The sequence below is a fragment of the Stigmatopora argus genome, chromosome 6, assembly GCF_051989625.1.
Source record: "Stigmatopora argus isolate UIUO_Sarg chromosome 6, RoL_Sarg_1.0, whole genome shotgun sequence".
NCBI lineage: Eukaryota > Metazoa > Chordata > Actinopteri > Syngnathiformes > Syngnathidae > Stigmatopora > Stigmatopora argus.
This window is the reverse complement of record NC_135392.1, coordinates 20,275,661-20,302,253: the sequence shown is the minus strand read 5'-3', so window position 1 is coordinate 20,302,253 and position 26,593 is coordinate 20,275,661. Positions and strand designations below refer to the sequence as shown.

The 26,593-nt window shown below is 42.4% G+C and overlaps 1 protein-coding gene across 2 annotated transcripts in view; it reads right to left on the bottom strand.

The window, feature by feature from the left end:
• Positions 1 to 26,593, bottom strand: part of nucks1a (nuclear casein kinase and cyclin-dependent kinase substrate 1a) — an 82,323-nt gene that overhangs the window by 52,826 nt on the left and 2,904 nt on the right. For both annotated transcript variants that reach the window (XM_077602313.1, XM_077602314.1), the window contains exon 2: positions 25,707 to 25,756. In XM_077602313.1, the coding sequence (XP_077458439.1) occupies positions 25,707 to 25,712 (6 nt within the window). In that variant the 5' untranslated portion in view covers positions 25,713 to 25,756. The remainder of the gene's footprint in view (positions 1 to 25,706; positions 25,757 to 26,593) is intronic.

The following is a 26,593-nucleotide window of genomic DNA, read 5'->3' as shown; positions in this document are numbered from 1 at the left end:
AAAGAGAAAAGATCCCAATTACCGAGCAGATACCTCAGCAAATTATTTAACAATTTATTTATTTCGACGAACCTTTTTTTTTAAACAATAGCCTTCTACATCTTAGTTCATTGATTTGTAGCCTTTAAAAAAATATTCAAACCCCAATCAGTTTTCCTGATTCAGATTGTTTAAAGATGACGTGATCGAGCTCGATTTCCAATCGTGTTACCGGATAGGGCACCACCCTTATTTTTATAGCTCTGTATTATTTTGTTGGTTATAGCCCTCAACTTATTCACTGCCATTGACCCTTAAAGAAATAAAATGCTGGCATTGAGTGTTTAACTGTCTGCGGTGAAGGCAATGTTCCCTCTAAGCTCTCGTGTTGTCCGCGCACAGAAAACATTATGCAGCGTACAAAATAAAATCCAACCTGAATTAAAAAAAATAAAAAATAAACGCATTACATTTTTTCGGTGCCATTTTGTAATGCAAGTCAGAGAGTGGCAGTCTGTCACTGACAAACGACAAGAAACGGTAATTACGGATAAAGCTGTGACCAACAATGTTCAGCCAATGATATGATGCGGTTGATGTCACGTCTTTACTTCTGCGGAATGAGTAAATGTTAAAGACATTGATTGGCTGCGTTAGTTACAAGTTATGCGGAGGTGCATGTGTTTTGCAACTTAGCATACAGCTAACGGTTCTGTAGAGCTGCTGCCAAGCCTCTATCATGGCAAAACAAGCTAAAGTTAAAAAAAGCGCGTCTTTTAAGATGGAATGTGTTAGAATTATTATGTAATATTCTATATGTGTTGTAAGCATTTTTCAATAAGTAGTAAAGCTATAAATCAAGTCATGGGAAGATGGACTTTTTTTCCTGCACAGTCCTCTCCTCAAGGGCAAAGAGGCCAAGGCGTTACGGACACTTTTTCCCAGCAGGACCAAATGAGACTGTTATGTCGGGGCTCCGCCAGCAGATTTGAAAATACGGCTTTGTTGACATTATAATACTGCTTTGTTGACATTATAATCCTGCTTGGTTTACTTAAGAATGCTTTGTTTACCTTATAATGAAAATATTATGCACCATTGTTTTGGGGTTGTCACACCATTTCATTTTCAGACTGTTGTTTTTCTAAACCAGAAGGTGTTATTGTACTGATTACATAATCATGTTTTTCGAATGTCGCGATTAAATACAATGATTCAGTTACTAGAATTTAGAATGCACTGGGGGCTAAGACGACGCCACACGGCATTTTCCTTGCAAGTGTAACCAGAAATGTTGAGATGTTTTTCCTTTTTTAATTAAATATTACTAATAATGATTTAAAAGGTTTGAATCGTTATTCTAACAGAATGCCTGTCGGAGAATGTGGAAATAGAAGAACAAGCGGTGAAACTGGGTGAGAAAGTTGTCCTCTGCAAAACATGCAGCAAAGTTGTAAGCGAGTTTTCCGATGGAAAAATATTGTATATAAATGAAAGCTTTACTATGTCAAGTGACGTATTCAGCATAAAAGTCATTTGAATGAGAATGAAAAGTGAGAAAGAAATATAATAACTGAAGCCGGGGTACAGTTTATATGCGCATAAATTAGAATTGACATGCATGAAACTACAAGGTGACAAAGACGAAACGCCAAAACACAAGAGAACGCGGCCGATACGGTCATTTATTTAAAAATACAGTAATACCTCGACATACAAGCAATTTGAAATAAGAGTACAATTTTGAGCAAATATTTATCTTGCGATAAGAGACAAATTTTGATATACGGGCATACAGTGGACGCGAGAGGCTGCTCATAAGGACATCATGGGCACTGTCTTTCTGATCGCAACTCCCTCATGTAATCTCTCTACGAGCACTGGGCAGAGCTAGTTCGCTAATACGACGAGTACTACTTCCCGGGCAATTTGGCAAGTGGTCGTGTGTTATCCTATTGTGAGGACGTTTGTGTGCATCATTTTGGGAATATTTTGAAGGGAAGACAAACGCAAGCAACCCTTGATAGGTTGCATCTGAAAGTCAGGGTGGAGGTGGGGCAAATAGAGCTAACCTGGGAGAAGAAAGGTATACAAATTTAAAACAAGAATTAAATTTAGTGTAAGGTTAGATTAAACTTATTTTTGAGTGTGTCTGCATCATAATCCAAGTTAATTTAAATTTGTTTGTTATGTTACGAGCGCGTTGCCATGCAAAAAGTCTCTCCCCCCCTCTCTCTCTCTGTACCTCTCTCTCTCTCCCCTCCACGAAATCCGTCTAGTTTTAGTACTATTAACCCTAGAATGGTAACCCTCTATTTCAGGGGTTACCTTTCACGCTTATGAAATAGAGGATTACCATGTTCCAATGTCCCCTCTAAGCTGCACGCGTGCGCAATTGCGCACTACTCTCGTCTTCGCCGCGTACACCAATCATTGGATTGGATAACTTTATTCATCCCGTATCCGGGTGCACAAAATAAAATCCAACCTTTTTTTCCCCCCATGATGGCACCGTTCAGGCGGCAGCCAGTGGCAGTAGCTCTGTCCACTCATGTTTTTTTTGTGTTTTACAGCCCTTCTATCTTTTTTTTAATTACATTTTAATATTTCTTAATACATTCCTTTTTACTTTACTGTGCAAATAGAAGAACAAGCAGTGAAATCGGGTGAGAACTGTCTAAATCTGCTGTGTGTGGTTGTGCGCGTGCGTGTCTAGTATGTGTGATCGTTTGTCTCCAACCTACACAATGGACTATAAATGGAAATTAGCCCTCGGCTACAATCTTACATATATATGTTCATTAACATGAATATGTTCATTAATATGTGCTATCCCTTATTAAATAAATCAAAGAAAAATCATGGAAAAAATATTGCATTTAAATGGAAACTTGACTATCTCAAGTGACACGTTCAGCAGAAAAGTCATTTGAATGAGAATGAGAAGTGGGAAGGACAGATGTGTAAAATAAGGTAAAATTTAAGTCGGATTTGTGCATATTCTAATGGCATTTATGAAGATGTTTTATTCATAGATATTTTTTCATTCATTTTCTGAACCACTTTAACCACTTTATCACTCGCGGGGGTGCTGAAGCATATCCCTGCTGACTTTGGGCCAGGGGCGGGGGACACCCTGTATCGGTGGCCAGCCGATCGCAGGGCACAAGGAGACGGACAGCCATGCACACTCAGACCCATACCTAGGGGCAATTTTAGAGTGTCCAACCAGCCTCCAATGCATCTTTTTGGGATGTGGGAGGAATACGGAGTACTCAGAGAAAACCCACACAGTCCCAGGGAGAATATGCAAATTCAACACAGGTGGACCGACCTGGATTTGAACCCAGGACCCCAGAGCTGTGAGGCCCACGCGCAAACCACTCATCCACCGGGCCGCCCATTCATAGATATTAATCATTACATTTTATTATTACTAAATCATTTATGTGTAGTAGACATGCACCTGCTTATGGCAGGTGTGATACTGGTGTGCCCATAGCGAGCAATGATGATGTTGCTCACACTGGTACTCAGTGTGCTCAGGGAGGTTCTCTTTCTGCCAAACAAAAAATTAGAGGGAACATTGGTCTTAAGCAAGACGGTGCAATGAAGGGTACCCATTTTTCCCCCGGTAACCATGGTAACCCTCCATTTCAGAAGCTTGAAAGGTAATCCCTGAAATAGAGGGTTACCATTCTAGTAATAAAAATAAATAAATAAAATCAGACTTAGGCTTGTCATCATCATTGACTAGACAAAAGCCTAATTGTCATCATACCCAGCTGCGTATGACGAAATTGAAAGTGCTTCTCCACCAAGTGCGCTTTTCTCAGGCAAGAGCCCAACCAAGTGATAGTTTCAGACTTGCTGGCATTCTGCCGTGATGGATACATCGCATCACCTCCCGAGCACAACCAACTCCCGGCGACTGCGAAAAGGTTTGCCTCACCGATGCCAACAAAGAATAAAATGGATCAGTTACCTCCCACTGTCTGCCTACTTACCTTCAGTCAGCCAGCAGGAGGCAGATCGCCGCCCAACGTCCTTCATGTTTCCTCACCCCGAAGTTGTTACACAGAGGGGATTGTGTGTCGTGCTACTGCAATTTAGAGTCCTGATGGCTGTGGAAAAGAAGCCGTCCTTAAGCCTCTTTGTCCGTGCCTTGTGAGACCGGTAGCGCCTGCCAGAGGGAAGCAGCTGGAACAGGTCGTGACAAGGGTGGTCCGGGTCCCCAACAATGTTCCCGGCTCTGCTGAGGTAACAAGGGCTGGCAATATCTTCCAGTGAGGGCAGACAGCAGCCGATGATCCTTTGGGCAGTGTTGATCACTCTTTGCATGGCCTTTATGTCTGCTGCCGTGCTTCCAGCGTACCACACTGTGATGCCGTATGCCAGGATGCTCTCCACAGTGGCTTTATAGAAGGTTACCAGAAGCTTAGTGTCCAAGTTGTTCCTCCTGAGTACCCTCAGGAAAATGAGTCGTTTCTGGGCCTTCTTCACTACTGCCGTGGTGTTTGTGGACCAGGAGAGCTTGTCCGTGACGTGGACCCACAGGAATTTAAAGGACTGGACCCTGTCTACACGAACTCCATTTATGAGGAGTGGGGCCAGATCTGTGCTCTGTTTGCGGAAGTCCAGGATTATTTCTTTAGTTTTTGTGTTGTTCAGTGTGAGGTTGTTCATCGAGCACCACAAAGACAGTTTGTTGACCTCGTCTCTATAGGCCGCCTCATCCCCTTCTGAGATGAGTCCGACCACAGTGGTGTCATCAGCAAATTTGATGATGTAGTTGGACTGGTGGGTTGGTGTACAGTCATAAGTGTACAGGGAGTACAGAAGAGGACTCAGTACACAGCCTTGAGGGGAGCCAGTGCTCAGTGTAATGGAGGAAGAAAGGTGGGAACCAAGACTAACAGTTTGTGGTCGGTTGGTTAGGAAGTTCTTTATCCAACAGCAGATGGAGGAGGATAGTCCGAGGTGGGAGAGTTTGTCAGTCATAATGTCCGGTTTCATGGTGTTGAAGGCTGAGCTATAGTCAATGAAAAGCATCCTCACGTAATTCCCATGATGCTCCAGGTGGCTCAATGCTGTATGTAGAGCAATGGTGATAGCATCCTCAGTGGACCTGTTAGCTCTATAAGCAAACTGGTGAGGGTCAACTGAGGGCGAGATTGTATTCCTGATATGGCGGGCTATCAACTTTTCAAAGCACTTCATGATCACAGGCGTGAGAGCAACAGGCCTATAATCATTCATGCTATCGATGGTTGGCTTTTTGGGGACAGGGATAATGGTGGCAGATTTCAGGTAGGATGGAATGATGGATTGTTGCAGGGAACAATTGAAGATTTTTGTGAAGACTCCAGCCAGCTGGTCAGCACAGGCTTTGAGCACCTTCCCAGGTACTCCGTCTGGGCCAGCAGCCTTCCTGGTGTTCACAGACCGCAGTACCAGTCTCACTTCCTGTTCCCGAAACTTCAGTGTATTGCTGCAGGGTGGTGGTGGGGGTGTTGAGACTGGGTCTGATTTGTCAGTCTCAAAGCGGGCAAAGAAACAGTTCAGTTCCTCCGCTAGTGAGGCATCTGCGTTAACAGACATATTATTGTTATTGTAGTTGGTAATATGTCGTATTCCCTGCCACATCTTCTTTGGGTTATTTTCTGTGAAGTGCTCCTCAATTTTCTTAGTATATTCTGCCTTGGCCTTTTTAATGCTCCTTTTCAGCTCAACTCTGGCAGCTCTATATTTCATCTTGTCCCCTGATCTGAAAGCGGTGTTACGGCATTTGATGAGTGCATGTGTCTCCTTGGTCATCCAGGGTTTTTGGTTAGGAAAAACGTGTATTTGTTTATTTCTAGTGACATTGTCCATGCAGTTTTTGATATAGGAAAGTACAGCGTCCGTATAGTCCTGGAGGTTGTCGTGTTGAAAGAGTTCCCAGTTGGTGCGGAAAAAACTGTCCTGCAGCTGAGAAAGGGCATCCTCGGGCCAAGTTTTTATTGTCTTTATTTGTGGCCTTGTTAGCCTCCGGAGTGTATGCTGGGGTGAGGGGTAGACAGAGGTGATCTGATCCAGCTAGGTGAGGGAGGGAAGTGGCTTTGTAAGCATGTTTAATGTTAGAATAAACATGGTCAAGAGTTTTGTCTCCCCTCATGTGACATTTTTCGTATTGGATAGACTTAGGTAGAACAGTCTTTAAACATGCTCTGTTGAAGTCACCAGCAACAATACAGACTCCATCGGGATGGTCAAGCTGTTGTTTGTTTACAGCCATTAGCAGGAGGTTTAATGCCGTGTTGACGTTAGCATCAGGAGGAATATAGATCGCCGTTACTATGACGACCGTTAGCTCTCTCGGTAGATAGCAGGGCCTACACCGTACTGCAAATAGCTCTAAGTCCGGGGAACAGTGAGTGTCAATGATCCTACTGTCACCACACCATTCATTATGTATGAACAAGCAAAGTCCTCCTCCTCTGCTTTTGCCTGTTAGTTCCTTTGAACGATCGTTCCGAAAAAGCGCTCGGCTAGCTAGCGATACCGCAGCGTCAGGGATTTGCGGGTGTAGCCACGTTTCCGTGATGAGGATAATGTTACAGTTCTTAACAAAGCTGTTGGTAGCAATTCGAAGTCCCAACTCATCCATTTTGTGGGTGATGGATCTGGCGTTGGTCAAAAAGATACTCGGAAGCGGTGCTCAGTGTGGTTGTTGACTTAGCTTAGCAGCAAGGCCCGCCCGACAACCGCGCTTTTGCTTCCTTTCTCTCCGCCGCCTTCGACGTGCTTTGAGTGGGCTGACTATCCACGGAGATCCCGGAGGTCTCGAGATGCCCTCGGGGATATCGTAGGTTCGTTGGTAGTTCGTTGTGACATCGGATATATCGCATCTCCTTCCGATAGCAATTAAGTCGTGGTGACTGTAGGAAAAGTTTGCCTTCCAGATGTTGGTAAATAACGATACGATTGAGAAAAGAAAACGCTAAACTGGAGCGCAAAAAGCCGCTGCATCCGTGTGCGCCGCCATTTTGGCTGAATCTTGCTCGAGGAGTACTAATAAACCACTAGTTATTTGTTACTTTGTTAATAGATGGCGAATTAGAACTTTTTTTTTTCCAATCCAATATCCTGTTTTATTCTTATTTTTCAGAGGGTTGAAACAAATTAATTTGTTTTTAGTTCATTTCTACGGGAAACGTTTGAGTTACGAGTAAATCGACATACGAGCTCAGTCCCGGAACGCATTAAGCTCATATCGAGGTACCACTGTAGAGAAAAAAAAAAAAAACAGAAAAAAAGACTAAACACAATTTCTTTTGACGTCTATGAATGAAATTCAAGATTTAAAAAAAATTATCTTGCATATAACGTAAAAAAACTCATTGTGCCTTCCACTGCTCGCTCATGGCGTCACCATCATATCGTAGTAAAACGTGCTCTGACTGGCCAGATGCAAGTAGCCTTGACAAATGTTTTCATAGTTTACCATGTCAGCACATCCAAATAGTTGTTAAGGCTGATCGAATGTCTTGCAGTCGATCGTTAAAAGTACCAGCCTTGAGACCTGCGTTATGTGTATCTAATGCTATTATATTATTGCACCCACAGACTTGGTGCAAAGTAGACCGCTACTGACACAATTCCCGGATGTACTGCTCCTGTTACTTCCTTTATGAATTTGTCTACATGCAGGAAACCCCCATTTGTGATTAGGAAATAAAACTAATTTACGCTTTGATTTTTTTTCCTTTATTCCTTGTTCGAAAGTGACAACTATTGCTGTAACATGAACCATCAAAAGAATTGAGATATTTCGACCTTAGAACCAATATGGCCGCCACATCTTAAACCTCTGGTAAGAAAATTGTAATTTCTGTCATTAAAAGGCATCAGATTATCGTCAAGACAGACTTAATTCGTTTTTTAAAGTGAATAATTTGATATGTTGCATTTACAAAGAAAGGCATACTAATTTCCTTATGATAATGACCCAAATAATGTGCAATCCAGCAGACGATCCTTTGGATTCATACAGTATCTCAGAAATCCCACTTGTGATGATTTTTCTTAAGATTTTCCCTTCAAAGTAACACATTTGTACTCCCTATTAAATCCATGAATATGGAGATAAAAATTCTGAATCAAGGGGCATCTTATACGCGAGAAACTGTAAAATTCAACGATTTTAAGGCAATTTTAAGGGGGCGGCTTATACGTGGGGCGGCTTATATGTGAGAAAATGCGGCAAGTCAGATTTGTGCATATTCTAGTGTCTTTTATTAAGTTGTTTTATTCATAGATACTAATCATTACATTTTATGACTGCCATATTTACTCGCATAAGCTGCACTCTTAGACCCTTAGAATTTTACAATTTCTCGCGTATAAGGCGCCCCCTGATTCACAATTTTCACCTCCATATTCGGGTCTTTAATAGTGAGTACAAATGTGTTACTTTGAAGGAAAAATCTTAAGAAAAATCATTGCACGTGGTATTTCTGAGATACTGTATGAATCAAAAGCACATTATTAGGGTCAATATCATAAGTAAGCTAGTAATTCATCCAATAATGGTTGTTTTCTTATTGCAAAACGGAAAATAACCAACAAGTAGTAAATGTTAATTTGCCAACATCTACTGGTGAAAAAGAGCAACGCAGTAAGTCTTGTGCGCATATAAGCGCTTGATTCGGTCATCATTTTTTTAGTTACAATACGGCTTATATATGAGGAAATATGGTAGACAAAAATTCGGGCGAGTTATGGGAAAAAACGGGAGGCGAAACGACTCACGTTCAATTCATTGTCTAAGGCGGTGCCACGACAAGGCAAAAATTGTCTCCCAGTCGCGGCAAATGAACACGCGACAAATTTAAGTTTAAGCAAGTGTGCACGTACACATCCACACACAAGCCTTCGATGCGAATAAAACGACTTGGAAACAGTTCTATTTCTGTCACCTACACCAATCAGCAAATGGGTTTGTTGAACGACAAAGCACCCGCGAGAATGCTGGTTTACCCAGATATCCTGTCCACGTTCCACAAGGAGTGCATCATTTAGCAGTGTAGCACCAGCACCTATTTTATAATGCTTCTTGGCATGTTTCAGAAAAATCTGTGCTCTCCATTGACCTCCTAGTTTTTAAGATGGGGAGGATCCAGGGTTTTTCCTTTTTTGTAATAAAGAAAGGATTAAAACACCATCTCTGTTATTTCCCACAAAACCTGCAGAGTTGCCTACCTCTGTCGACCCCATTTCAGGAGTATCCTTGTCCCATTTCCGGAGTTTATCCGGAGTGAATGTGATTCACGCAAAATCGCACTGAAGTCGCACAAGACAAATCATTCATCAGAATTTGAAACTCGGATGAATCACAGTGCACTCTTGTTACCAAATTCTTCCGGTTACAGTATTTTGAGGCATTTAAATTGGAAATTTGGTACTTTTCTGAAATGGTTGCTTCAAAACAATTTAGGTGACAATTTTGGGGGGATTTCTGGAGTTTAGGGAGGTTGTCCGGAGTCCCGGAGTTTGCGTTGTATTTCCGGGTAAACACCTGAAATTCCGGAGTAGTTGGCAGCTCTGCTTCTTCCTTAACGCAGTTTTGATTTAAAAAACAAAACAAAAAACACCAAAAAGACTCTCTTTGCCTTCAAATCCCTACCCGATCATAAGCATACATAAGTTTTGACACACAGCCAGTCTGTGTGTGTAGTTGTTGCTTGCAGTGCAGTCACGTTGCTCTGTGTTTGATTTCAGCTCAATGGCGATGACTTTGGAATTTCGCCGTCAAACATCGCTTCCCGTGTGTTGTGCCCTTTATGCGATGATTTGTGAATGGATTGCGAATGCCAAGACTAAAGTACCTGCTTGCACTGGTGCTTGAGCTTTTGCCAAAGCCAGTATCACTTATACCTAACCCGACAGCGACAAGTCTGACTGACAGCTGACAACAAAAGGTAACAACCCTCGATAGGTTGCAACTGAAAGTCCGGGTGGAGGCGAGGCAAATAGAGACAACCCAGGAGAAGGTATAAAAATTTAAAACAAAATTAGAATTAAGTTTAGTGAAAGGTTAGATTAAACTTATTTTTGAGTGTGTCTGCATCGTAATCCAAGTTCATTTAAATTTGTTTATGTTATGTTACGTGTGTTGCCGTGCAGTCAGGGTGGAGGCGGTGCAAATAGAGCCAACCCGGCCGGAAAAAGAAAGGTATCAAAATTTAAAACAAAATTAGAATTAAGTTTAGTGTAAGGTTAGATTAAATTTATTTTTGAGTGTGTCTGCATCTTAATCCAAGTTCATTTAAATTTGTACATATGTTACAAGAGCGTTGCCATGCAAAAAGTCACCCCTCTCTCTGTCCGTCTCTCGCTCTCCCCCTGCGAATAATAATAATAATTTTAGTACTATTAAACATATTTTAGTAATATTAAACCACTAGTTATTTGTTACTTTGTTAATAGATGAATTAGAACAAATAAAAATGTTTTTCCAATCTAATATCCTGTTTTGGGTGTTTTTTCAGAGGGTTGGAACGATTCAATTGGTTTTTAGTTCATTTCTATGGGGAACGTTCGTTTGAGTTACGAGAATAATCGCCATACGAGCTCAGTCCCGGAACGCATTAAGCTCGTATCTTGAGGTACCACTTTATACAGAATATGAGGACTGGGAGATTTGTGGATGTTTGAACGGTTTGAGCCAACTGATTGTGTAATGGTTCACTCGCCTGACGGGTGGGGGCAAGCATGGGATGAATTCCTGCTCATTGGCGGTGTGATTGTAAATGCGATTGATCATCTGTCTCTGTGTCTGAATTGCGTCCAGTCTCTAATATAGCCCGCGTTTCGTCAGGAATGAGCTGGTATGAGCTCCACCATCCCCTACAACCCTTATGGGAAAGAGCAGTATGGATGATGAATGAATGTTTCGACTTCCATTCAAGTGAGTTCCCATTACATCATTGAAGCACAACCTAACTCAGGTTTGCTCTGTTTGCCTTTATGTCGTTTTAAATAAAATACACGCGAGATTGCAAGCTAGCGTGTCATGTTTTAGCATACATGTGTGCTATCATATATTGCACCCAATATTACATTACACATTACATACATTGTGTATGGCACCAGAACACCATACGCCGCAGTTAGATGATCAACTTTGTAGTGGGGTCATCGGACTTGGGGCGACGTGTCTTGGAAACTCAGGTAAAGGGCGGAGCTGTCCAGAGATCACCACATTCCGGTACAGCCCAGCAGGCCCGATTTGTGAGGGTCTGCTGGGAACGCCAGGCAGGGCAGAGGCGGCTGACCGGAGCAGCGGCCGCAAAGTGGTCAGTACCTGCCATGGCTGCAACCCCAGAGCCTGCCGGTGGGCATGCCGTCAGGCTGAAGGAGTCCTACAGAGCATTTTTGGCCCGCGGGAATCAAGAGGCAGCTGATGAGTACCTGCTGGAAAAACGGCACTCGTCTCTGAAGCAAAAACTGGGACATGGGAGGCGTTTGGTAAGGCCATGGAGAACGACTTCCGCACAGTTTCAAGGAAATTTTGGTCCACCATCCAACTTCTCAGAAGGGGAAAGCTGTGGACAACCATCAACACAGAGTATATGGGGATGGGGCACTACTGATATTGACTCGGGATGTTGTGATTCGGTGGGGCAGATACTTTGAAGACCTACACACCTTCCCATGAGGAGACAGAGTCTAAAGACTCAGACGGATTCTCTTATTTCTAAGGCCAAAATCACGAAGGTGGTTTAAAAAACTTCTCAGTGGCAAGGCGCTAGTGGTGGATGAGATTCAGCAGTTTTTAAATTCTCTGGATGTCCTGAGGTATTCTTGGTTGACACGCCTCGGCAACATCGCGTACAGTGCTTCTGTGTTGGCAGAACGGGGTGGTGGTACTGCTTTTTAAAAAGGGAGACCGGAGGGTGTGCTACAATTACAGTCATACTTCTACGTACTTTTCAGTTTACGAAAGCTTTTTATATGCAAATGAGTGCCTCGAGATATGAAAAAGATCAAAATTATGAAATACCGCCAAAAGTAAATGGATTTCCTTATCCGTTATTTTTATATTAAGTGTGTAACAATTGGTGGTTGACGAAATACTTATTTGCCCCACTGTATATCATGGTTACATAGCCCTGACCATGCTCAGATGCCTATTACTGAGACTGTGGACTGAGCAGGGGCAATATCAGCTGTGGGGCCCACATGCTCTTTGGTCTTGTCCAGCTCTTTGTCTTGGCCATAATGGAGTTTGGAGTGTGAGAGACAGGTTGTGGACAGGTGTCTTTTATACCAATAATGACTTAAAACAGATGCTATTAATACGGGTAACGAGTGGAGAAGACGTTATCTTGCTTGTTTGTAAGTGACCAAATACTTATTTTCCACTCTAATTTGGAAATACATTCTTTAAAAATCAAACGTGTTTTTCTGGGGGTGTTTTCCACATTCTGTCTCTCATGGTTGAGGTTTACCCATGTTGACAATTACAGGCCTCTCTTATCTTTTCAAGTAGGAGAACTTGCACAATTGGTGGTTGACTAAATACTTATTTGCCCCACTGTATATCATGGTTACATAGCCCCGACCATGCTCAGATGCCTATTACTGAGAGTGTGGACTTAGCAGGGGCAATGTCAGCTGTGGGGCTAGGGAAATTTCAGTTACACACATGCGGGTGTAACTGAAATTTTCTTTTCTTATCTAACCCATTTTTCAAAAGAGATTTTTTTTAATAGGGCAACATGTCTTTTGGTTCTAAACAAGCAGGTGGGACCTGCGAAGCCGGGTCCCCTGCTTGTTAAACAATAAAAAAACGTACAAATGCAACGCAGTACATACAGACGCTCCCCTACTTACGAACATTCAACTTACGAACAACGGCACATACGAACATGTCTGCAAATTGCGTTTAAGTCGAAAAATGTTCGTAAGTCCAATTTTGTATTTCGCGCCTTTTTCAGAGTAGTACTTCTTTCCGCCGCTAATACCAACGCCTGGTGCTGTGAGAGCTCAGCTCACCCAGCATCTACCTTCTTCTTCGTTGCAATGCGGAAGTGCGTGAACGTATCAACCAGTGTGCAAAGAACCTTTTTCATTTGTATCATTAAATATCTCATGCATCCATTATTGAATATGGTTGGTAAAAAGCGAAAGGCTTCTATTGAGGGAGTTGCAAGGAAGAGGCAAGCCATTTCATTTGAAACGAGTGGCAATAATAACGAAGCTTGATGCGCGTGAGAGTGGTGAGCGTTGCACATCGTTCAGTACCATTTATAAACAGAAAGATCGAGCAGCAGGACCCAAATATTGAACGTTGCACAAAGTTTGCAAATCAATTGAAAGATGCCATACAGTGCTACCGCATCATTTATGATGAAAAAAAAGAAGAAAACTGTGCAATCGTCGTTAGATCGCTTCTTTCGGCCAGTTTCTAATACATAAATCTCTCTCCCTCTATACAGTACTGTACATATTCTCTCCATTTTATAAAAAAAAAAAAATCAGTACAACCAATGCGTGTTACATATACAAGCCTTAAACATACAAATGCACTTATATCAACCTTCAATATACTTATATAGGCCTTAAACATAAATTATAATACAAAATATAGCACTGAATCAACTTACAAACAAATTCAACTTATGAACAATCGCTCGGAACCTAACTCGTTCGTAAGTAGGGGAGCGTCTGTATTTACACATACACACACATGGGGCACACGTTCTTTCATTCATTCATTCACTCATTTTCTGAACCGCTTTAAACTCACTATAAAAGTTTAAACTCTAAAACGAACTACTAAGTGGACGGCTTTCGGACGCAGACGGGTCAAAGGGGAATGAACATGCGCATATCATGCCCTGTCCACCTCGGCTGAATGCTTCCCTTACTGATAATTGCAATTCCCCTTATTAAGCGATAAAAATTGTAAAAATGCTACGCAACATCTATTTTCACGCACGCACGCACACAGAGCACACGGAAAAGTCTAAAATGTACTACAGTGTACAGCTTCCCGACGCCGCCGGGTCATAGGCAATGATCCCTCTAATTTTTTGTTTGTCTGGGCAGAATGACAACCTCCCTGAGCACATTGAGTACCAGCGTGAGCAACATCATCATTGCTCGCTATGGGCACACACCAGTATCACACATACCACAAGCAGGTGCATGTCTACTACACATAAATGATTTAGTAATAATAAAATGTAATGATTAATATCTACGAATGGGCGGCCCGACGGATGAGTGGTTCGCGCGTCGGCCTCACAGCTCTGGAGTCCTGGGTTCAAATCCAGGTCTGTCCACCTGTGTTGAATTTGCATATTCTCCCTGGGCCTGCGTGGGTTTTCTCTGGGTACTTCGTTTTCCTCCCACATCCCATAAAGATGCATTGTAGGCTGATTGGACACTCTAAAATTGCCCCTAGGTATGGGTCTGAGTGTGCATGGCTGTCTGTCTCCTTGTGCCCTGCGATCGGCTGGCCACCGATACAGGGTGTCCCCGGCCCTGGCCAAAATTCAGCACGGATAGGCTCCAGCACCCCCCACGAGTGATAAAGTGGTTCAGAAAATGAATGAAAAAATATATGAATAAAACATCTTCATAAATGCCATTAGAATATGCACAAATCCGACTTAAACTTTACCTTATTTTACACATCTGTCCTTCTCACTTCTCATTCTCATTCAAATTACTTTTCTGCTGAACGTGTCACGACAGTCAAGTTTCCATTTATATGCAATATTTTTCCATGATTTTGCTTTGACTTATTTAATAAGGGATAGCACATATTAATGAACATATTTATATTCATGTTAATGAACATATATATGTAAGATTGTAGCCGAGGGCTAATTTCCATTTATAGTCCATTGTGTAGGTTGAAGACAAACGATCACACATACTAGACACGCACGCGCACAACCACACACACAGCAGATTTAGACAGTTCTCACAAGAAATATTAAAATGTAATTAAAAAAATAGAAGGGCTGTTAAACACGAAAAACATAAGAGCGGACAGAGCTACTGCCACTGGCTGCCGCATTAATGGCGCCATCATGAGGAAAGAGGAAAGAAAGAAAAAAGTTTGTATTTTATTTTGTGCGCGCCATATGATTGCTGCTGCGCGGAGAAGACGAGAGTAGTGCGCAATTGCGCACGCGCGCAGCTTAGAGGGACCATTGGTCATTGGGAAATGTGCACGCGCATTTCATGCTTCAACACGGATAGATTTTGTATGCTTGTTATTCATTTTAAGACATTAATAAATCATTTTCTTATTATTTTCTCTCATTTTGTGTTTCTCACATCTTTCATACAAAATTGGGACTGACCAATTTTAAATGGTTTAGTTGGTAGTTGTGTGAGGACTGTGGAACGAATCAGAGAATTTTTTAAAAAAAAGTACTGCTCTACTGTTAAATTTTCAAGTTAAGAAAAAAGTTCTGAAACCAAATAATTTTGTAAGAAGAGGTACGACTGTGCAAGGGAATTACACTCCTCACCCTTGAGATGGTCCGGATTCATGAGGAGCAGTGTGGTTTTCATCATTGCGTGAAACAGTTGATCAGCTCTATACCCTTAGCAGGGATATCTGGGGGTATGGGAAGTTTTCCCATCCCAACCAACTCTACAGTACTTTGTAGACTTGGAGAAGGCACTCGGCCATGTTCCCCGGGGAGTCGTGTGGGGGGTACACTGGGAGTATGGGGTACCTGAACCCCTGATACGTGGGGTCCAGTCCCTCCATGACCGATGTCAGAGTCTGGTCCGTACCGCTGGCAGAGAGTGTAAAGAGTGGAGCGGGAGATCAAAAGGCAGATTGGTGCGGCGTGCGCAGTGGTGCAGACTCTGCGTTGTTCCGCCGTGGTGAAAGAGCTCGCTTAACATATGCGGAAAGTTAGCATTGTTTTTTTTTTACTTGACAGATAACAGTTTTCCAGGTTCCTCCACTTGTATGTTTAAATGTCTCACTGCAGCAGGATTCCCATGTTCCATGTGTAGGTGATAGCTTCCAGACTCAACTGGACTACCCGCATCAGTTTTCAAATCAGCCGACGATGCAATAACCACAACCCTCAACGCTACACTCAGCCACCTTGAGAAAAGAGGGAGCTATGTCAGGATGCTCTTCATCGACTACAGTTCAGCTTTTAACACCATAATACCGGACACTCTTATCCCCAAGTTGGCAAACCTGGGGCTCCCACCTTCCACCTAATTCTTGGATTAAGGACTTTCTGGTCAACCAACCCCAGCACGTGAAGCTGGGTCACGACCTCTTGTTTGCCTGCATGCTCAGCACTGGCTCAGCCCAAGGCTCTGTGCTTTGTATATTACATTACTCACTCAAAACACACGACTGCAGATCCACGCACCCGGAGAACATCATTGTAAAAATTGCAGATAATACAACGGTGGTGAGGATGATCAGAGAGGGGAATGAAACGACCTAGAGAGATGAGGTCCTTAGACACAGCAAGTGGTGCGCTCTCAACAACTTGGCGCTGAAAACCAGAAAACTCATCCTGGACTTCAGGTCCTGGACTCCTGCCGCCCTCTATATCACTGGCGAATGTGCGGAGCGCGTGGAGACTTTCAATTTCCTGGGGGTCCATAGCTCTGCTGATCTCACTCAGGTAAAACAAAGTATATTGTGCAAGGTTGGCTCTGCTAAAAAAGTAGATCTTGGGCAAAAAACTGCCCCATATCCCATATCACTTTACTGAATTTGATATATGGGACTTCGCTAAGCAACAAGTCAGTCATTTTCTTTGGAAAATAAACCTTGAGGTGAAAACAAACAGGTTTAATCTAATTTTGCAGTTTCAAAAAATCCTTTGCACGACAACACACTCGTAACATAACAAACAAATTTAAATGAACTTAGATTACGATGCAGACACTCAAAAATAAATTTAATCTAACCTTACACTTAACTTAATTCTAATTTTGTTTTAAATTTTTATACCTTTCTTCTCTGGCTCTATTTTCCCCACCTCTACCCTAACTTTCAGATGCAACCTATCGAGGCTTGTTTGCTTTTGTCTTCCCTTCAAGATATTCCCAAAATGATGCACACAAATGTCCTCACAATAGGATAACGCATGACCAATTGCCAACTTGCCCGGGAAGTAGTACTCCTCTCGAATTAGCAAACAAGCTCCGCCATTCGCACTGACTAACGGGGAAAAAAATGAACACTGAAAAAATGCAATGCTCCGCCCAGTGCTCGTAGAGACATTACACAAGGGTGTTGCGACGGAAGCAGCCTCTCGCGTCCACTGTATGCTCATATATCAAAATTTGTCTCGTATCTCAAGATAAATATTTGCCCGAAATTTTACTCGCATCTCAAATTGCTCGTATGTCGGGGCCCTCGTATGTCGAGGTATTACTGTAACTTATTCTGTTCTTTTATTCCGAATATTTTCCTCAAGACTACTTTGACCAAGTGACAAACGATATGACCAAAGAGTTGGGTTGATTTGTGGGCTAAATTGCAGTAAAATGCAACGGTGGTAGATGTTTAGCATGCGAGCTAGCTGGTCTAGTGGTATGGGAAATATTACAAGACTTTAGCCACGACAACGCACTCGTAAACAGAACAAACACATTTAAATTAACTTGGATTAATATATACAGACACTCAAACATACGTTTAATGTAACTTTACACAAAACTGAATTCTTATTTTGTTGTAATCTTTTGTTACCTTCGTTTTCCGGGTTGGCGGTTTGCCACGCCTCCACCCTCACGTTCGCTATCGATGGGCTGTTTGCTGTTGTACTACGTATTCCCTTCAAAATATTCCGGAAATGATTCACACAAATGTCCTCACAATAGGATAACCCACGACCACTTGCCAACGAGAAATAGTCTTGTAGTACATTTTAGCGATCGCTCCGCTGCTCATAAAGGCCGGCTCGCAACTCCCTCGTTGAAATGGCTCTGGCGCAGCCGCTTTGAATGGCGCCTATGAAAGAGAGTTGCGACCAGAAATATTACAAAGAAGGAATTGCGATACTAGTTACGCTAGCTACTAGCTAGCTACTATTTGTGAACGAATTGTGGCCTGGCGATCGGCATCAACACAGTTGCGAAGCATGGAAGACATCCTTGGAATACTAGTTACGCTAGATACTAGCTAGCTACTATTTGTGAACGAATTGTGGCCTGGCGATCGGCATCAACACAGTTGCGAAGCATGGAAGACAGCCTTGGACTACTAGTTACGCTAGCTACTATTTGTGAACGAATTGTGGCCTGGCGATCGGCATCAACACAGTTGCGAAGCATGGAAGACAGCCTTGGAATACTAGTTACGCTAGCTACTATTTGCGAATGAATTGTGGCCGCCTGGGCGAACGTGTCTGCTTGCACGGTTGTTCGAGCTTTTGCCAAAGCCGGCATCACTTCTAAGGAGCCACATGGAAATTACGGTGACTGTGAGAACGAAGAGAGGGGACCTGGCTATTTGGAAGGCTCGTTTGGGCAATTGTTTAATTCGGGCACAGAAAATGAGGACTTTGAGGGATTTGTGGGTGATGATGACGTGAGTGAGTTGTAAAATGTCTAAATAAAGTACAACCGAACTCAGTTTTGCTTCTGTTTCCTTTTTAAAACGTGTTTTTAGCGTGTGGGTGTAGCGTGCAAGAACTATATTTCCCAGCAGTCACTGCGCACCGGAACCCGGAAATAGGCTGCTTCCGGTAGCCAGCGCTATTGCGTTTCGATGTTCATCCATATTTAATATACATGTGTCTAATGAAACGGTACGTGCTTTGTGTGTCTAAAATACAGAAATAGCACTCGTTACTGAGACTGCGGCTTAAAATACGATGCGCCGAATAGTCGTGAAAATACGGTACTCCTGAAATGGGGTCGAGGGAGGTTGGCAGCTCTGCACTAGGCTAGCCTATGTTATGCTAGCCGCTAGCGTATGTTATGCTAGCTGCTAGCGTAAGTTAGGCTAGCCACTAGCGTGTTTTTTTTTAAAGACAGCACGAGCAAAACTAAGTTTGATAATGCTTTATTGAGGAAAAAGGTACACTCCGATATAAAGAGTTCGCCGTTCAACATGCTAGGCTCCACTGTCAGTCAGAGTTGTGCATTCCAGGAACTAGATTCCAGCTTTGGCGAAAGCTCGAACAGTGCTGGCCGAACTTCAGCCCAGTCATCCACAATTCATTGTAACTCGCGACATGCATCACTCCCAAGCCTTTGATTCTCCTCAATGTTACATAGGCATCCCCATCATTCCAAATCGTCACGTAACTTGTGCAACGCTGCCTGCCCAAACTACTATGTTGGCATTCTGTTAGCAATCCGTTAGCAAAGCTGTTAAATTGTGTTCGGACCATGACCTCAGTCCATTTTCCAAGCGTTCACACCCGCATTGTGTTGTCATTCAAGTCAGGCATTTCCTCTGCATAGCTCTAATACAGTAATACCTCGACATACGAGTGCCCCGACATATGAGGAATTTGAGATACGAGTAAAATTCCGAGCAAATATTTACCTTGAGATACGAGACAAATTTTGAGGCACGGGCATTTGAGACAGCCATTTTCCCAGGGCACGAGAGACTGTTTTATGATTTCACCGTATTGTCCCTCTCGCCGCATCTTCCTCGTGCAAAGATATCTACAAGCACTGGGCGCAGGGTTGCATTTTTTCCCCGTTTTTTGTTGTTGTCAATGCAGAATTAAGGGAAACAATGGATTCAAAGCAGGTGGTCCAATGAAGTGTAGTGCGAAGAAATTGATATTAAGCACGAAATAATAAAAAAACATGAGTACAGTGGTACCTCGAGATACGAGCTTAATCCGTTCCGGGACTGAGCTCGTATGACAAGTTACTCGTAACTCGAGGTAAAGTTTCCCATTGAAATGAATGGGAAACAAATTAATTCGTTCCAACTCTCTGAAAAAAACACCAGAAACAGGATATTGGATTGAAAAAAATGTTTTATTTCTTATAATTCGCCATATATTGACAAAGTAATAAATAACGAGTGGTTTAATAGAAATAAAGTGTTTAATCTAACTAAAATTGGCCGGATTTCGCCGAGGGGAGGGGCTTCGGTTTTTTTTTTCTTCCACACAACGCACTCGTAAACAGAACAAACACTCCACCCTCACGTTCGCTATCGATGGGCTGTTTGCTGTCGTACTATTCCCTTCAAAATATTCCGAAAATGATGCACACAAATGTCCTCACAATCGGAGAACGCACGACCACTTGCCAACGAGCAGCAGTTTTATCAGCGATCGCACCGCTGCTCATGGGAGCTTCGGGGGCGCTGGCTATCGGCTCATTTTAGCTTGTAGCATCTGTGTTCGCATCCCCTCGAACGGCGACTATGATAGAGTTGCTACCAGGGATGCTGTTGCGAGCCAGTGCCCCCGATGTTCTTATGAGCAGCCAACGAGCAGAGTCTTTTATCAGCGATCGCCCCGCTGCTCATGGGAGCTTCAGGGGCGCTGGCTAGCGGCTCCTTTTAGCTTGTAGCATCTGTGTTCGCATCCCCTCGAACGGCGCCTATGATAGAGTTGCTACCGGGGATACTTTTGCGAGCACGAGTATACTTCATTACCCAGAAAGCCCTCTTTTCACCGCGCATGCGCCTTGTGCGTTTCCTGGTCTGAATAGCTCATCCGGTGCTCGTAAATATTGTTATACACGAAAGATATGCCAAAAAAAATGCCATGGCAACCTGGCTTGGTCGCATCACGAAACTTTGACCGCATCACGGGCGAATTATTCGATCGAAATTTCCCCCGTAAGACGAGCATTCCGTATGACGAACGGTCGTATGACGAGGTACCACTGTAGTTAATGTACAGGTGACTGAGCTGGCTCGTCAATGCGTATTGAGAAGCAGGAAGTTGGCCCCAAAGCTGCGACGGAATATATGAACCTCTTTGCCTTGGTTATTGCGCAAGAAGGTTTAAATTTAGTGTAACGTAAGATTAAAACTTGTTTTAAGTGTGTGTATAGGAATCTAAGTTCATTTAAGTTAAATTTAAAGTTTATGTTCATTACGAGCGCATCCGTCGTGTGTCTCTCTCTCTCTCTCTTTCCCCTATCCACGAACTCCCCGTTCTATGAAATAAATAATGCCTCATTTTAATTATTAAACATCATAACCACTAGTTATTGGAACATAACTAGTTTATTACGTTACGAGCGCATCCGTCAAGTGACTCTCTTTCCTATCCACAAACTCGCCGCTGTATAAAATAATGCCTCATATTATTAAACATCATAACTGTAATATATTGATACTAGAATTGTTAATTGCCTCAGGTTATACAAGTGTGTTTAACCACGCCCCCTAGTGACCGTTGTTAAATACAGCGTGTGTCCGGTTCTGGTGTTGCAATAACACATGTGTGAACCCTGGGTCCGCCGTCTATTGCTGTTATGGTTATACAGACGCTCCCCTACTTACGAACATTCAACTTACGAACAACGGTACATACGAACATGTCTGCAAATTGCGTTTAAGTCCAAAAATGTTCGCAAGTCCAATTTTGTATTTCGCGCCTTCTTCGGAGTAGTACTTCTTTCCGCCGCTAATACCAACGCCTGGCGCTGGGAGAGCTCAGCTCACCCAGCATCTACCTTCTTCTTCGTTGCAATGCGGAAGTGCGTGAATGTATCTCCAGTGTGCAAAGAACCTTTTTCATTTGTATCATTAAATATCTCATGCATCCAATATTGAATATGGTTGGTAAAAAGCTAAAGGCTTCTATTGAGGGAGTTGCAAGGAAGAGGCAAGCCATTTCATTTGAAACGAGTGGCAATAATAACGAAGCGTGATGCGCGTGAGAGTGGTGAGCGTTGCACATTCAGTACCATTTATAAACAGAAAGATCGAGCAGCAGGACCCAAATATTGAATGTTGCACAAAGTTTGCAAATCAATTGAATGATGCCATACAGTGCTACCTCATCATTTATGATGAAAAAAAGAAGAAAACTGTGCAATTGTCATTAGGTCGCCTCTTTTGGCCAGTTTCTAATACATAAATCTCTCTCTCTCTCTACAGTACTGTACATATTCTCTCCATTTTATTTTTTTTTTTTTTCAGTACAAACCAATGCGTGTTACTTATACAAGCCTTAAACATACAAATGCACTTATATAAACCTTCAATATACTTATATCGGCCTTAAACATAAATTATAATACAAAATATAGCACTGAATCAACTTACAAACAAATTCAACTTATGAACAATCACTCGGAACCAATTGCGTTCGTAAGTAGGGGAGCGTCTGTATTAACAGTTATATAAAGTGCAAAGTTATCACAGTAGTTCATCTTGTGATCAAGTTATCACAGTAGTTCATCTTGTGATCAAGTTATCACATAGTTTTTTGTCACTGTTAGTAGATGGTGAATTACAACCAATAAAAATATGTTTTTCCATTGTAAAATCCTGTTTTTTTTCCAGAGGGCGGGAACAAAGGAATTTGTATTTAATTTCTATGGGAAACGTTGATTTGAGATAGTAAATTCGTAAAAATCGACATACGAGCTCAGTCCCGGAACGCATTAAGCTCGTATCTCAAGGTACCACTGTAAGCTGTTTGAATATTGAGTGTTTTTTAGGGTTAAAAGCGCTGTGAGCACACGGAAGTCAGATGCCTTGCCACTCCCCTGCGATGTTTTGAATGGATTTACCGTAATGCTTGGAAAGCGGGGAGGCTATTTTTAGGCTGAACGTCTGCTGGGTTGATCGCAATAAGTAGCGGGCCGGCAAGAAATAAAACCAGTCACTCAAGCTGTCAGGGCCATACAAAAATTCAATTTAGTGCACAGACAAGGCGCACCTACCAATTGGGCGCATTGACCATTTTAGACTTTTAAGTGCGCCCGATAGGTGTGAACATACTGTATGTTTACTCAACCTGATCAGTACTTGGTAAACGTGAGCTGTATCGCGCATCCGCAGTGTTAAATTTTTGGATAGGGGTTGCGACGTCCTCCCTTGTCCTGCCAGTGCTCGTTACAATATGAGCTTGCACCCCGCCCGAGCTCAATTCTCGTCCAGTCAGCTATCCCGCACCAGACTCCACCGACAAGTTGGTTTTCACGATCCGCAACCAGAACCATCTTTTTCCAGGACTATGCCTTTCCCTTATGCACAAAAAGTCTGCTGCCATCTTGGATTCATCACACATTGCACCTTTGCAAGGCATTAGAAAAAGCTGACTTTCTTGCGGCTTTTCAATTTTCATTTCCAGTGCCTAATACTAATTAATGTCTTGCTGCTGGCCAGATTGACATTCATCTCCATGTGCAGTTTATTGCATTGTATACTTGTCATCCAAATTCAGCACCTTAGAACCCAAGATAATGGCCTTAAAACTTTTTGAGGCAAGAAAAAAAGAAACGCCAAAATTTTGTCAAGGTACTGCTGCCAATAAATTTCTGTTAATCGTTGTAATATTTTTTCATGAGAGCAATAATTCACATTTTTCTCCCCATGCAAATTCAAGTTTAATTTACAAAACACATACGCATGACCAAATCGGCAGGTTAGCGTTGGGACAGAAGCACGTCACCTGATAGTGAAAAACCTCAATACAGTAAAACCTCGACATATGAGCAATTTGAGATACGGGTAAAATTTCAAGGAAATATTTATCTTGAGATACGAGACAAATTCTGATATACGAGCATACAGCGGACGCGAGAGGCTGCTCGTAAGAACATCATGGGCTCTGTCTTTCCCGTCGCAACTCCCTCGTGTAATGTCTCTACGAGGACTGGGCGGAGCGTTACATTTTTTTCAGGTTTTTTTTCTTCCGTTAGACAGTGCAGAATGGCAGAGGAGCTTGCTCGATAATACGAGTGGAGTATATACTACTTCTCGTTGGCACGTACTCGTGCGTTATCCTATTGTGAGGACATTCGTGTGCATCATTTTTGGAATATTTTGAAGGGAAGACAAAAGCAAACAACCCTCGATAGGTTCCTTTTAGCTGCAGCTAAAAGTCAGGGTGGAGGCAAGGCAGATAGAGCCAAACCGAGAGAAGAAAGGTATAAAAATTTAAAAAATTAATTAGAATTACGTTGAGTGTAAGGTTAGATTACATTTGTGTAATAACTTCGGGGTCAGGTAATATGAAAAGATGTTTGGGTGGTGATCCATAACGGCAGAATGCCAAATTACGAGTCCGAAACTATCACTTATTTATGTCTTTTGCCGAGAAAACGCACCTTATGGAGAAGCACTACCAATTTCGTCATACGCGGTTTCTGGGTGTGATGACAATTAGGCTTTTGTTGTTGATGATGACGACAGGGCCTATGTCCGATTATTATTCATTTTTGAGTGTCTGTATAGTAATCCAAGTTCATTTAAATTTGTTTGTTATGTTACAAGTTTGTTGCCCTGGAAAAGGTCTCTATCTCTGTCCGTCTCTCTCCCCTCCGCGAAATCCATCTAATTTTAGTACAGTGGTACCTCGTCATACGACCGCTCGTCATACAAAACGCTCGTCTTACGGGGGAAATTTCGATCGAATAATTCGCCCGTTATGCGGTCAAAATTTCGTGATGCGACCAAGCCAGGTCTTTTTTGCATATCTTTCGTGTATAACAATACTTACGAGCACGGAACTAATTAATTCAGACGAGTTTCTCATACGACCAGGAAACGCACAACGCGCATGCAAAAAGAGGGCTTTCTGGGTAATGAAGTATACTCCTGCACACATTACCCATAGGCAATGGCAACCTTTCTCAGAATAAAATTTCATTACCCACAATCACTACGTGGGAAGCTCAGCTATGTCATTTCCTGTTATTCTTTCTTAGGAAAGGTCCCGCGATCGTTCCTTAAAGACTATTTCTCGTTGGCAAGTGGTCGTGCGTTATCCTATTGTGAGGACATTTGTGTGCATCATTTTGGGAATATTTTGAAGGCAATACAACAGCAAACAGTCCATCGATAGCGAACGTGAGGGCGGAGGCGTGGCAAACCGCCAACCCGAAAAACGAAGGTAACAAAAGATTACAACAAAATTAGAATTCAGTTTTGTAAATTTTTTTGTTCCGTTTACGAGTGCGTTGCCGTGGGGAAAAAAAGGAACCCCCCGCCCACGCCCCCAAACGTCTGTCTCCCGTCGGCGAAATCTGCCCAATTTTAGTTAGATTAAACACATTTTATTACTATTAAACCACTAGTTGTGTTACTTTGTTAATTGATGGCGAATTAGAAGAAATAAAAAAGATTTCCAATCCAATATCCTGTTTATGGTGTTTTTTCAGAGGTCTGGAACGAATTAATTTGTTTTCCATTCATTTCAATGGAAAACGTCCGCTCGAGTTACGAGAATCTCGTCATACGAGCTCAGTTCCGGAACGGATTAAGCTCGCATCTCGAGGTACCACTGTACTATTAAACATCATAATCACTAGTTATTTGTTACTCTGTTAATAGATTACGAATTAGAACAAATAAAAATGTTTTTCCAATCCAATATCCTGTTTTGGTGTTATTTTTCAGAGGGTTGGAACGAATTAATTTGTTTTTAGTTCATTTCTATGAGAAACGTTCATTTGAGATATGAGTAAATCGACATACGAGCTGAGTCCCGGAACGCATTAAGCTCGTATCTCGAGGTACCACTGTATGAACAGTTATTGACAAAAAAAAAAAAATCTTAGGAACTTACCTGCATCGTCAGACTCGTTAAATTGTGAGTAGTTCACCACTTTTCTGTTCCTACAAGGAGGGCAACAAGAATTTCCATTACTTTCCAGTTTTCACAACAAGTTTTGTTAAAAATGACAATGCCATGGAAAAAAAGCTTTGCAGGAAGGAAATGATTTAGAATCAAAACCCTAACGGAACGTCAACATCTATTAACCATTGAAAATACTTGTCTGCAGTAAAAAATATTATTTTTATAACTATTTATTTATTTTTTACCAATAAAATAAATAGTTGCCCGGTGGCAGAATGGTTAGCGTAGGCAAGAGCCATCTTGGTAACCCCGCGTAACAGGGGTTCCGGAACCCCATACTCCCGGAGTACCCCCCACAAGAATCCCCGGAGGACACGGTCAAACGCCTTCTCCAAGTACACAAATTACATGTAGACTGGTTGGGCGCAAGAGAGCATTTGGATGATCCAGAAGAGGACTGGGAGAATGTGTTATGGTCAGATGAAACCAAAATATAACTTTTTGGTAGAAACACAGGTTCTCGTGTTTGGAGGAGAAAGAATACTGAATTGCATCCGAAGAACACCAGGCCCAGTGTGAAGCATGGGAGTGGAAACATCATGCTTTGAGGCGTTTTTTCTGCAAAGGGACCAGGACGACTGATCTGTGTAAAGGAAAGAATGAATGGGGCCATGTATCAAGTGATTTTGAGTTAAAATCTCCTTCCATCAGCAAGGACATTGACGATGAGACATGGCTGGGTCTTTCAGCATGACAATGATCCCAAACACACAGCCTGGGCAACAAAGGAGTGGCTTCGTAACAAGCATTTAAAGGTCCTGGAGTGGCCTAGCCAGTCTCCAGATTTCAACCCCATAGAAAATCTGTGGAGGGAG